Below are 15000 nucleotides of genomic sequence, written 5' to 3'. Positions count from 1 at the left end.
AACAGGTGTATTAGTATAACGCTCAGGAATAGAAAAAAGTCTTTTATGCTTCGAGCCTACGCTCTTCTGCAGAAAGGGACACAGAAAAAACAAGGAGAGAAGCAAGGCGAGAAAAAAATGTGTGTGTATATATATATACACACACACACACAGAGGATGAGGCAAAAATTCAGTCCTTTGATATTTAACACTTGTGGAAAAAAATGATGTTGGAAGAGCATCTTTTTACATTGCCATTAATTTATAATTATTTACCAGTTTTTAACAGTGCATCTTGTTAGGATGAACATTAAACTGTAATATTAAAGGTAATGAATTAGAAGCAATAACGGAACAAGAAGAAAAGAAAAGAAAAAAGAACATAAGCAGAGAGACTAGCAGAAAATAACTTGACTCTACATGTATTTATGTTTGTTTGCAAAGTTCATTCATTCTTTGAGGCTCTTCAGCACTTGAAGTCTATCTGAGAGCAAGCAAACTTTGACACACACACACACACACAGCCACACATGAAACATTGATAAGGAAAGCTTTTGTAATGTTTGCAGTGATAATATATTTTGTCTTCATCAAAGCTTCTTTTTCATTATCAAGATACTTATCAAGAAACCATTGAAACAACTGAAATGTCAAGAGGAATATAATAATAATAATAACAACATAAAGTTGTAGTAGTAGAATAAGTGTTTTAAAGGCTATTTTCCTTGTTAAAAACAAGGGAGGAAATGACACCATCTTGTCGCTCTTTTTGAGATGTTATATGGCTGGATGCCAACCTCTTCAAAAACTGGACATAGATATGATCATACTACTACTACTACTACTAGCAGCAGCAGCAGCAGTATTTGCTTGTCAGATGATAGTAAAACTAGCAATAGGGTTATTAGATGATTCAGATACATTTTTCATGGAAGTGGATCCTCCATTTGCAGAGGGACAGAAAGGATAAGAGTCCACAAGCAACAGTTCGCCTGTTCTGTACTGATAGAATGTTACTTTAGGAAGCAGAATCTAGAATCAAATGGATTAGTCTTACTTAGATTATATTACAAGTCCTAGGCCTCACAAGGCCAGACCTTAACCTCATTTTCATGACATATGTCATTGAAATTACTTACAATGCACCTCACTGAGTATGTCCGTTGTAGGGTTAATCTCCCAGTCATTGTTGGGACTCATTTAAAGCTAAGTGGACTAGAGCAAAGTGAAATGAAGTGTTTTCCTGAAGAGCACAACACACCACTCAGTCTGTGAATTAAAACCACAATTGTAAGATCATAATTGCAACATCCTACCCACAACCTGATGGAGGATTTGCTATAAAAAAAAATAAGACATTGATTCAAGAACACCAGCAATTATTTAGTATTCATGACAGACAAAAATAAAAAAAGCAACAACCTTATTGATGTAAGTATAAGCTCTTGTGGAACTGGATTAACATGCTGGTAGTATTCCTTTATAAAAATGAAGATTAACCCTTTTGATACCAACCTGCCTCAAACTGCCTCTAACTCTGTAATACAAATGTCTTGTTTCCATAAGTTTTGAACTAAAATCTTCCACCAAACCTTAGTCATAATTTATGTTCCTAACACTAGCTTAAAGATAACTAAGTTATTTTATCAAATTCTTTGTTATATTTAAAATAAATTGAAAGAACCACAGAGCATCTCAAAATAAATACTGTAACAAAAGGGTTAAAATATATAATAGAGAAACAATTCTTAAACCTTTTGGTACCAACCTGGCTGAAACTGGTTCAGGCTCTTTAGAACAGATGTCTTGTTTCCATAAGTTTTGAATTAAAATCTTCCACCAAACCTTGGTTACAATTTATGTTGCTAACACTAGCTTAATGACAACTAAGTCATTTTATCAAATTCTTTGTTATATTTAAAATTAACTGAAAGAAACACAGAGCATCTTAACAGAAATATGGTAACAAAAGGGTTAACACATCCATTTGTTTGCATTCAATCCTTTTATAATTAAAAGTGCAATCCAAAAATAACATAAAGAGCAAATTTTGATAGTTGGTGTTAGCCCCAGGTTATTCTCGATTGAGTATATCTAATATCAAAAACAACCCAGCTATGACCATCCCATTATAATATGCTTGCTTCAACGCAAACTGGCAGAAACATTAGCACACTGGGCAAAATACTTAGCGGTATTTAGTCTGGCTTTACGTTCTGAGTTCAAATTCTGCCAAGGTCGACTTTGCTTTTCATCTTTTTGGGGTCGATAAATTAAGTACTAGTTGTGTACCAGAGTCAATCTAATCGACTGGCCACCTCCCCAAAAATTTCAGGCCTTGTGCCTAGAGTAGAAAAGAATATGCTTGCCAATAAGTATCATTCTTGCTTAACAGCCAAGTAGTTAGAAGCTGACAGTCAGTTTTTAAAAGTATTTGTTCCTCCAAATTACCATTATCACAGCGATATTTTCTCCTAGTGTCTGTGAGTGATTCCATTAATGTTGTTTACCTTATGTCTGACCAAACACACATAAGATCCAAAAGCATTACAGCTATTGTCCAGATGTATTTACAACTACATTAATGGCATTTTCAGTGACTTTCACAATAGCTTCACTTTAATCTAAGCTGTGCTGATGATGCCTGTTGAGGCAGAAACATGTACTTATTTAATATAGAACCATTATTCTTCTTTGTTATTTCTACTCATTCTACTGACCACTCTTTGCTCATTTTTGTTAATACATATACACACACACACAAATGTTTAATATATATATATATATATGTATGTACATATATATATATATCATTGTGTATATGTATATATAAATATATATATACACAGATCATTATCATATACAAAAACAATTTATATACACAAACATACATATATGTGTATATATATATATATATATGTAACAACACAAATGCTTTTCTCCAGACTATCTGCTCCTTCCTCCTCTCTGGACTTTTCCCTTTTTCCGACAAAGAGCCATGCTTGAAATGTCATATCCACTCCTATTTTTCCATCTAAAACTTTCACTGAGAATCAATCTAATATATTCACTATATACATTCAATTGATTTTTGTTGTTTTTCCTGTTTTTCTTTTGTTTAGGGATTTGCCAATATATATACATATACATACATACATATATATATATACACACACAAACACATTATCATATACACACAAACACATTTTATAAATTGCATGCATCTTCAAATACATGTAAATATACAAAACCAAAAAAAAAAAAAACAACAATAAGCAATGGAAAATGGGAGAAAGTGAAATATCTGATTATCCATAGTTAAGCATCAAAATGTGTATGTATGGATGCACACAAAAATTACAGACTCAGGACAAACACACACAATAATCCATTGTAGAATATTCTCTTCCACCCACTGCTGCCTTGTTGCGGCATTGATACATCCCTACAGGATACTGCAATAGAATCATCAATATCTCTTAGTGTCTATGATTAATCCATGCCATTATTATTATTATTATTATTATTGTTGTTGTTGTTGTTGTTGTTATTATTATTATTATTATTTATTTATTTCAAACTATAGATTTCATAAGATGCAGCGGAAATAGTGAATCATTTATTTAGAAAGTGGGGAAGGGCCTAAATGCTGGTTGCCAGTATGATGTACTTTCCATTTAACCCCAGGTCAACTGATTCAGTAGGCCTATGATAAAGGGTGTTCCAGTCATGGCCATCATATCTTTTTTTTTTTACCATATGTAATGCATCCAAGACTACATCATCAAATGTCTGTCTTTTGTATAAGACAGTAGGATACAAACTGTAGAAAATTTGACTGCTATTTCTAATAGGTTAGTGACTGCATAGAGGCTCAATCTCTTTGTTGTGGTTTAACCCTGGGTCAGACATGATCGAGCATAATTTTGTTCAAACACATTCCAGTTGTGACCATCCTCTCTATTTCGTTTTTTCCGCCACTAGGTTGTGGTCATGCTGCAGCATGAACTTCAAGGATTTGGTCAATCGCAATCTTAATTTTTAAGTCTGGTATTTATTCTATTGGTCTTTTTTGCTGAACCACTAAGTTATAGGGAATGTAAATGAATCAACAGAAACTGTCTAGTAGTGAGTGATGGGGAGAGAGAGAGAGAGAGAGAGAGAAAGGGAGGGAGAGGAGAGAGACAGACAGACAGAGAGGGGATAGATAGAACAGAAACAGACAGATAAATAGAAAGACAAAAAGACAGATAGATACGTTGGTAGATATTTGATAGATAGAGAGAGATAGATAGACAGGCTGACAGAAAGATAGATAAATAGAAAGACAGACAAATAGGTAGATAAACAAATAGACGGATAGACAGATTATATATGTAGATGCAGTATGGCAAAATGCTTAAGCTTTTGGCTTTGCAATCATGAGGATAAGCACAGCTCTGTGCAGTACTTCGGGCAAGTGTTTTGTTGGATGGCTTCAGGCTGACTGTCATGTGTGTGTGAGAGATAGAGAGTCCATGCATACATATATATATACACTAGACTACCCATCACCCATTTGGTTACCAGGGTAGATTGAGTTTCCCAGCAATGGTGTTTTGTTTTGTGACTTTTTTTTCTTTGCCTAGTAATTTCGCATGCTTTCAACGAATGTGACATTGAAATCATATGTAAACGGCTCCATTCCCCAGAAAAGGAAATATTTGAATCTATTTGTTGCATGCTCTGCAACCACGTAACAGGTATTTCAGGTCCTTTATCGCAAATAGCTTTTACATAGTAGCAAGACGTGCCAGAAATAGTAGCCAAATCTTTGGAGGTGAGATACATTGAATGCACTCAAAAAAATCTATGGAAAAAAATTATTTCACACAAAGGTTACGAAGGGGTCTTTTACGAAATATTTACCATATTTTAAAAACATTTTCACTTTAAAATATTTTTTAAATATGCCAAAAAAATTTTCAAATAATTTAAAAAACATAAAAGTATTGTCTGTTTAAAGACAGCTAAAATATAAATACTTACTGTATAACAACTTACATTTTTGAAACCAAAAAGGACATTCACTTAAAATGATTAAAATATTGTGTTTAACAAAAGCGAAAATAGAAACATTTACTGTAAAAAACAAATCGTATTTTTTGTTGTCAAGTCACTGTGTCTAATTGAAAGGTAAGAGTTTCTTCCCTTTTAGGGTTAAGTTATTTTCGAGAATTTTCCCATTATGCACCGTTTTGGGTATTTATACCCCAAAACCCCCTAATATCTCAATAACCAGTTGTCCGATTTATGCGTAACTTGTTTTATTCTGTTCATATTCACATTTCAGGGGAAACTTAAATCATAGTAATTTTCCATTTTGTGCCAGTTTGGCTGGGTAACATTGCAAGCAAGATTCAAGTTCACTTTGAATGTATTATATATATATATATACTAGCAGTATCTCCCGGCGTTGCTCGGGTTTGTAAGGGAAATAACTATATAAGCATTTTTAGAGAGTTATAGCGAAAAAATAGCAAAACAATGCATTAAAAATGGAAAAAAAAATGATGGTAATTTTTTTTAAATCGTTGACTCATCATAGACATTTTTAGAGAGTTACTTCCCTTATATAATAGCGAAAAAATGCATTAAAATGGAAAAAATGATGGTAATTTTTTTTTAAATCGTAGACTCATCGTAGACGTGCGCTAATACCCAGAAGGGCTCGATATGAATCACGACTATAAGATACCCGGTTTGGGTTAAACTGCACCGCAAAATGTGGGAGTAGTTAGGAATCTAAATCGTAGGAGACAGACACACAACTTCACTTTTATATATAAAGATATATATATATATATATATATACAACAGGCTTCTTTCAGTTTCTGTCTACCAAATCTACTCACAAGGGTTTGGTTAGCCTGAGGCTATAGTAGAAGACACTTGCCCAAGATGCCATGCAGTGGGACTGAAACCGGAACCATGTGGTTGGGAAGCAAGCTACTTACCACACATAATGGATGATTAATTCAAAACAATGTGAATAAATGAGCATTGTATTTGACAGCATAAGCCAAAAGCTACAGGGTTAAAAATAAACAAACAAGGAAATAACAAATTGAAGAAAGGAAAGGTTAAAGTACAAGCATATGGCAAGAAGGAAGACGTCGCCAACAACAACAAGAAACGAAGAAATCTATTCGCTAATTAACTTTGTGACTAAATGAAGAAATGGCCATTGTTTCCGTGGTAATGTATTGTTTAGAAATTTAGAAAATACAAACATATACAAAACAATATCTGGTTGCTATCTGCAACAACAAAGCAATGAATTATATATGGTCAATCGATCAGCTAGAAATAGTAACAAAATCTACTCTCAGATTACAAAAAAAACCAACAACAGAAGCAGCAACAAAAGTAAGATTGATGAACACACAACAGCAAAAGCAACAACAACCACAACAAACCAATGAGAGAAATTAGGTATGGTCAACAGACTTGCTAGAAATAGCAACAAGACCTCCTCTCAGATTATCAACAACAAAAGCGACAATAGCAGCAACATTAATGAAAACAACAACAAAATTAACCATGACAAACAAATGAGATAAATTAAGCATGGTCAATGGACCTGCTAGAAATAGCAACAAAATCTTTTCTCATGATTATTGACACTATCACCTTAAATAACGTACTCCTAAAACTAGCAGGATGGTCATGAATGGAATGACTTTGATCATGTGTCTGCTCAATCAAGTGATCACTAGTGGATAACAACAACAAAGAAATGATGGTGATGGTGGAGGTTATATTTAAACTTCTGACCACTACCACCACCACACCAGTGATGCCAATACCACCACCACAACCATTGCTATTACTAGTACCATAACTAACCTACCCACCCCCACCAGCACCATTACCACCATCACTGCCACTGCCATCATTGCCCCACCACCTCACCATGACCACCACCACCACCACTACAAACAGCTCCGTCAACATCACAACCAGTTCAACCACCACCACCACCACCTCCCTGGAACTACTGAAACACAAAAAAAAGAAAAAAAAGAGAGATGTTACTGTGATTTGAACTCGAGTTATATGTAATTTATTTACTTAACAAGTGTGTACACAGAGCATTGTGTATGGTGTATGGTGTACAAACAGTACTTCACACAATCTCATTGAATTGAATGCTGTACGGACAGTATGGCACTTGAGAAATCTTTGATCAGACCAGACAAAAAAAAAACAAAGACAATCCTCTGACAAGCACAAAGCAACAAAATATTATGACTATACTATACACACACACACACACACACATATATGTATAGTGTATGTATATGTGTGTGTGTGCAGTCAAGTAGTGAGATTCACAACATGAAGTTCGGTCTTGTTGTTTGTTCTCATTATCTTAAGCTAAGTGTCACAAACGAAGCCCAAATAGTCAAATGGCCTCTGTTTATTGTTTTTCTTCTATTTGTAAGTTCATCACTTGATATCTTACTTATTCAACAGGTAGATAAATCGCTGCTGGTGGACAAGGAGAGGATTGAAAAATGGTGCCGAGAGACAGGGAGATTGAAGAAGGGACAAGAGAGAGAGAGAGAGAGAGTGGAACAGAATTAGATGGAAAGAGAAAGACAGAAAGGGAGATAGAGGAATAGAGGTGTGAGAGAGGGGGGGAGAGAAAGAGAGAGAGGGGGGGGCAGAGATAGATAGAAAGCGAAAGACAGAAAGGGAGATAGAGGAACAGAGGTGTGAGAGAGGAGAGAGAGAGAGGGAAAGATTATGAAGTAGTCTAGTCTGCCAGCAGTTGGTAAATGTCTCCTCTTACTAAATGGGAAGTTGGAAGAATGAATTGGTGATTAATCAGATGACTTCATGCTGCATTGTTGGTGCACAGTGGGTGCACAGCAGGTGCACATTTGTAGGGCAGGTGTTTTCGCACGGCCCACTGGCTCACTTGTTTTCCAGGGCTTTGATCAAAAGTTCGTTCAGTCTCCCTACCATGGCTCTCGGGTCGTCCGTCAGTCCGGCATTGATCATTGCATTGTCGTACAGCTGGAAAAGAGACAAAGAAAGACACACCATAAGGAAAAATGTCAAAAAAAAAAACAGAGTAAAACAAAGTTAAACAAATTGTACTGAGAGAGAAAGAGGGGTGGGTTATTGTTGTGATCGTCATCATCATCATCATCAAGAATGTTAAAATCACTGTCATCATTATTGTTCAATCGTTTAGTATTTAAACAGGCCATATCCAGCCACAAATATTCTACATGTCTTATGTTCAAACTGGCCATACCTGGTCTTTCACACCTACCCTGCAATGTCATTCTAGATATAAGCAGTCACATCATCAAAATCTTGAGGCTATGAAGTAATGTAGGATTACTTCAAACCAATATGAATAAATAGGCATTACATTTGACAGAATAACCTGAATGATAAAGGTTTAATGTCTATATTGCCATGCTTGCATGGGTCGGATGGAATTTGTTGAGGCAGATTTTCCAACAGTTGGATGCTCTTCCTGTTGCAGACCCTCCCTCTTTTACTCCCTTACTTGTTTCAGTCATTTGACAGTGGCCATGCTGGAGCACCACCTCTTAGTCAAGCAAATTGACCCCAGGACTTATTCTTTTTAAGCCTAGTACTTATTCTATCGGTCTTTTTTGCCGAACCGCTAAGTTACGGGGACGTAAGCACACCAGCATCGGTTGTGAAGCAATGTTGGGGGGACCAAACACAGACACACAAACATACATACAAACACACACACATACATATGTATGACAGGCTTTCAGTTTTTGTCTACCAAATCCACTCACAAGGCTTTGGTTGGCCCGAGGCTATAGTAGAAGACACTTGCCCAAGGTGCCATGCAATGGGACTGAACCCAGAGCCGTGTGGTTGGTAAGCAAGCTACTTACCACACAGCCACATGATTGTGTCTGTGTTTGTCCCCCCACCATTGCTTGACTACTGATGCTGGTGTGTTTATGTCCCTGTAACTTAGCGGTTCTGCAAAACAAACTGATAGAATAAGTACTAGGGTTACAAAGAATAAGTTCTGGGGTCGATTTGTTTGACTAAAGGCAGTGCTCCAGCATAGCCACAGTCAAATGACTGAAACAAGTAAAAGAGCAATATACTTATATTTTGAGTCCTATTTTTCTTGATAGCATCACCGATCTTTTACTTCTCACCACACATGTGTGTGTGTATATATCATCATCATCATAGCCACTACACACATTTTTTTCTCTCCTTGTTTTTTCTGTGTCCCTTTCTATAGAAGAGCGTAGGCTCGAAACATAAAAGACTTTTTCTATTCCTGAGCGTTATACTAATGAATCTGTTTGTTTGTTTTGTACACCACCTGTCTTCTTTTGTTTTTTTTGTAAACTCTCCCTATATATATATATATATATATATATATATATATATATATATACATATATAAACCTACATAGCAGAAATATAAACATAGCAAAATTAAATATTTCTCTGTAGACTGAAAAGAAGATGAACAGCCTTAATTGATTTTCGTCCCTTATTGGAGTCTCATCAGGTGTCTACCAATCCAGGACAAACAAGCAGCCAATCTTTGCCTTTTACCATTTATCTTTTCCAGCCTTTAGACTGCGGCCATGCTGGAGCACCGCCATTAAGAATTTTAGTTGAGTGAATTGACTGCAGTAATTATTATTTTCAAGCTTGGTATTCATTCTACTGGCCTGGTCTCTTTTGCTGAACTGCTAAGTTATGGGGGTGCAAACACACCAACACCAGTTGTCAAGCAGTAGTGGAGGACAAACTCATACATCATCATCATCATCATTTAATGTTTGTTCACCATGCTGGCATGGGTTGGACAGTATATGAGGCATCAGTAGCATGCAAGAAACAAGACTGATATGGTCATGTGATATGATCATGTGATGGACGAGCCCAGCTGTATCACAAAGTGTTGATCTCTGGGGGCAAATGGAAGGGGTAGACCTGGGAAAACTTCTTTCAGTTTCCATTGAGCTTATCCATTTACAAAGCTTTGGACAGTGCAAGGCTCCAGTAGAAAAACTCTTCTCCAAGGTGCCACATAGTGGAACTGAACCTAGAACCATGTGGTTGGGAGGCAAACTTCTTTCCCCACACAGTCATATCTGCACCTAATCTGTTAATATACACAAAAAATCCAGTAGCCACATCATCATCGTCATCATTATTGTTTAATGTCCATTTTCCATGCTGGCATGGGTTGGATGGTTTGACTGAGGGCTGGCAAGTCAAAAGGCTACACCAGGTTCCAATTCAACCTGGCAAAGTTTCCAGAGCTGGATGCACTTCCTAATGCCACCCACTCCGAGAGCGTAGCGAGTGCTTTTTACATGCCACTAGTACGAGGGCCAGTCAGGCGGTACTGGCAATAACCACGCTCGAATGATGCTTTTTACATGCCACCAGCAGGAACTATCAATCTACATACCATAATGATTTAACACTTTATTTAACATCAGGAAATGGTGTCATGCTTTTGTGTTTGTCTGAGTAGATATTTATTTTATATACAAGTAATATGACTGAATGTGATACTCTGTGGGTGGGTGTTTCTGTGCATGTATTATCTATGTTTATTTAAATGGTCATTAATCTAATTTAGAGCATAAAAGAGGGACAGTACGTTGTTTGCATGCACAGTAGCAGATTGCAAGGCCTCAATCACAATAGGGCAACCTCACGAGTGTTTAGCGTCAGTTATATAAGAGTTTAACACTTCAATAGAATCAGAATGTCTCCTCAACCGCTTTCAACTTCCACTCCCCCAATTACCATTTTGAAGTACGATAGATTTATGGTGGATTTGGCTCTGTGGTAAGAAGCTTGCTTCCCAACCACATGGTTCCAGGTTCAGTCTCACTGTGTGTTACTTTGGGCATCTTTTATTTATAGCCTCAGACCAATCAAAGTCTTGTGAGTGTAGTTGGTAGGCAAAAATTGAAAAGCCTGTAGTATATATATGTGTGTGTGTGTGTGTGTGTGTGTGTGTATGGATTTGGTAGATGGAAACTGAAAGAAGCCTGGGATGTTAAATAATGATGATCATGATGACTAATATGTTAACGAAGTGATTATTTTTTTTTAAAGGCGGAGGAAAAAGAGAGATTAAGTGTAACAAGAGAGAGAGGAGAGAGAGAAATGAGGTAGTGGGGTGAGGGACAGAGGTGAAGTAAATCAACCATCCGGAGATAAAAAAAGCGATAAGCTGCCGGAATTCTGTTGAATGGCAGAAGAGTGGTGCTCGAAGATAAGATCACATCAGCAAGCGCATATGCATGTGTGCAATTGTAAACACACGCATGCTTCAGATATACATACTGTGCAACAAAACGTGCACATACATACATAGAAAACTTTCGAGATCCATGAACATGAACACACACGGGAATATATTCTTTCATTCTTTCACTTTGACTGCGGCTATGCTGGAGCATCGCCCTTTAGTCAAACAAATCGACCCCAGGATTTATTCTTTGTGAGCCTAGTACTTATTCTATTGGGTATCTTTTGTCGAACCGCTAAGTTATGGGGACGTAAACACACCAACATCGGTTGTCAAGCGATGGTGAGGGGAATGACAAGAACAGACACACAAATACACACACATATATGATGGTCTTCTTTCATTTTCCATCTACCAAATCCACTCACAAGGCTTTGGTCGGCCCGAGGCTATAGAAGACACTTGCCCAAGGTACCATGCAGTGGAACTGAACCTGGAACCATGTGATGGGGAAGCAAGCTTCTTACCACACAGCAATGCCTATGCCTACACACACACACATAGTTACATATATATATTTAATATATACATATACACACATATGTATACAAACATATCCATAACTGGCACTCCATCGCTTCCAACGACGAGGGTTCCAGTTGATCCCTATGAAATTGACATGCAAGTGGTTGAGCACTCTGCAGACACACGTACCCTTAACATAGTTCTCGGGGAGATTCAGTGTGACGCATTACTGGTACAACTCATTTTAGCCAGCCGAGTGGACTGGGACAACGTGAAATAAAGTGTCTTGCTCAAGGACACAACGCCCCACTGAGTATTGAACTCACAACCTTGCAACTGTGACATAAAAACCTCAATCACTGAGCCATGTGCCTTCACATTCATATATATATATATTCTGTCTTGGCCTGACTGCCAACTGGCAACACGTCTTGTGTCCATCTCCCATGTTCTTGCCTTTAAGCTTTCGCTCCATACACGCCAACTCAATTTGAATCTTTCTCAGTCAAAAGACACCTGTTATTTCTTGTTTGTATTCGTAATTCTGTACCATGTTCTCTGTTTTTTTTGTTTGTTTGCTTTTTTGTCTTTGTTGCTGTATACATTTGCTAGCTTTCTTACAAAGGGCTCTAATGCTCTTAGCTTAGACTTTTTGGGGGGCAACCAGATCGAACTATCTCAAATGTAACTGCCCAAAATGGTCGTGACTTCTGAGACTTGACTGATGAAAGAAAGCCAAGAATGACCCGTCTTTTTTTGCCTGTCCTTCTAATTGCTGTTTCTCTTGTCCGCCTTTGTATCGTCTATCTGTCCGAACGTTTTAATGCCCTCTATTCCGTTTTTGTTCCATTTATATATATATATATATACGTACCACCAGACCAGGGAACCTGGCTGGTTTGTTGGGGCAAGCGAAATCGAATCGAACCAGCCAGGTTCCCTGGTCTGGTGGTACGTAAAAAGCACTATCCGACTCGTGGCCGATGCCAGTGCCGCCTCCGCTGGCTTCCGTGCCGGTGGCACGTAAAATACACCAATCTGACCGTACAACAGGCACCCATGCCAACCCCCTTGCTTGCGAAGACATGTTGGGGCAAGCGAAATCGAAATCAAATTGAACCAGCCAGGATCCCTGGTCTGGTGGTACGTAAAAAGCACCATCCGACTCGTCTGGCTTCCGTGCCGGTGGCACATAAAATACACCAATCCGACCGTGGCCATTGCCAGCCTCGCCTGGCACCTGTGCAGGTGGCACGTAAAAAGCACCCACTACACTCACGGAGTGGTTGGCATTAGGAAGGGCATCCAGCTGTAGAAACACTGCCAGATAAGACTGGAGCCTGGTGCAGCCTTCTGGCTTCCCAGATCCCCGGTCGAACCGTCCAACCCATGCTAGCATGGAGAACGGACGTTAAACGACGATGATGATGATGATAAATATATATCATCATCATTTAAAGTCCGCTTTCCATGCTAGCATGGGTTGGATATATATCTATACACACACATACATATATATATGTATGTTTTACATACATGTCATTACACACACACACAAGGTGCCATACAGTGAGAGAGGATCTACAACCAGATGGCTTTAAAGTAAACTGCTTCATTATACGCACAAGCCTTGGCCTATACATATATAATTATACACAGATTTCGTGGAACAAACAGGAAATATACATACACATCAACATCTGTTGTCTCTGCTGGCATGGTTTGGATGGTTTAACCAGAGCTGGCAAGCTTAGAAGGAGAAGGGGGTGGCTGCACCAGGCTCCATTCTGACTTGGCCTGGTTTCTATGGCTGGATGTCCTTCCTCATGCCAACCACTTTACAGTGTGTACTGGGTGCTTTTACGCGACACTCCACAGGCACTTTCAGGTGGCACTGCACAGATGCTTTTATGTGACACCACACAGGCACTTTTATGTGACACCGCATGGGCAGTTTTATGTGGCACCACATGGGTACTTTTACATGGCCCTGTATGGGCACTTTACATGTCATGTGAGTTACTTGGTGACCCTGCCAGTTCTCGCACCACATTAAAAGCATCCAGCTGTAAAAGTCTTGCCAAAAATTAACTTCGCCAGTGCTAGTGTCATGTAAAGAGCACTGAGTCCACTCTGTGGAGTGGTTGGTGTTAGGAAGAGCATCCAGGTGTAAAATCCCTGCCAAAACAGATATAGTAGCCTAGGATATATTTTCTACCTGGCCTGCTCCTGTCTGTCCTACCCATGCATGCTTGTAAGATGGACGTTAAACAATGATGATGATGATGATAAATATATATATAAAACTTACTTGGAAAAGGATGTGTGGCGTTCAACCATATAATAATATAAATAATATACATGCATATATGGATACAGGACATCAAAAAACCGTAGAACACAATGAGAAACGAAAACATATATATATTTTACTTGAGAGACTCCGATTCCAAGTACTCCAAGTTGTTCATTTCTAATCATCAGCTGTGTGTGTGTGTGTGTGTGTGTGTGTGTTTGTAAGTGTGCACATGTGTGTCTTTCTGTTTGTGTTTGTCCCGTAAGACTGCTTGACAGCTGATATTGGCTTGTTTACATACTTGTAACTTAGAAGTTTGGTGAAAGAGACTGATAGAATGAGTACCAGGCTTGAAAAAAAAAAAATTAAGTACAAGGGACTATTCGTTTGACTAAAACCCTTAAAGGTGGTGCTCCAGCATGACCACAGTTCAATGACTGCAACACGTAAAAAAAGCGAGATAAAAATAAAAGACACATCTTACAACACACACACGCACACAGACATCATCATCATCATCATCATCGTTTAATGTCCGTTCTCCATGCTAGCATGGGTTATGTATATGAAAATCAAATTAGCACCATACACCCACACATACATCAACAACGTATCCTCAAGCAAGCACACGCACATACACACACACATGTACGTACACATCTACCATGCCTCCTTCCCTCCCCCGCACAATCAATACAGCATCTGCCACAGTTCTGTGTGGAACGAAGAACACAGTCTGGCAGTGATGTATGTCAGGCTGGTCTCCTCCACTGGAATCTCCTCTTCTTTGTAACACTGAATGACAAGGATTTACTTGGGACTCACACATCAAAAAGCACAACCTCCTCTGTGTGTGTGTGGGGGGTGGTGAGCATGTGGTTACATGTTACAGCGATACATCGACCACTTAATG

The 15000-nt window shown here is 38.3% G+C and overlaps 1 protein-coding gene across 1 annotated transcript in view; it reads right to left on the bottom strand.

Moving 5' to 3' along the window:
• Nucleotides 1–7056: 7056 nt before the first annotated feature.
• The window catches only part of LOC115218467 (heat shock protein 75 kDa, mitochondrial), a 192406-nt gene continuing 184462 nt past the window's right edge, over nt 7057–15000 (bottom strand). Inside the window, exon 18 of the mRNA XM_029788301.2 lies at nt 7057–8043. Within this exon, the coding sequence (XP_029644161.1) occupies nt 7942–8043 (102 nt within the window). The 3' untranslated portion in view covers nt 7057–7941. The remainder of the gene's footprint in view (nt 8044–15000) is intronic.

Source organism: Octopus sinensis, linkage group LG13 (genome assembly GCF_006345805.1).
Source record: "Octopus sinensis linkage group LG13, ASM634580v1, whole genome shotgun sequence".
In the NCBI taxonomy this organism is placed as follows: domain Eukaryota; kingdom Metazoa; phylum Mollusca; class Cephalopoda; order Octopoda; family Octopodidae; genus Octopus; species Octopus sinensis.
This window is presented reverse-complemented; position numbering and strand designations above follow the sequence as displayed.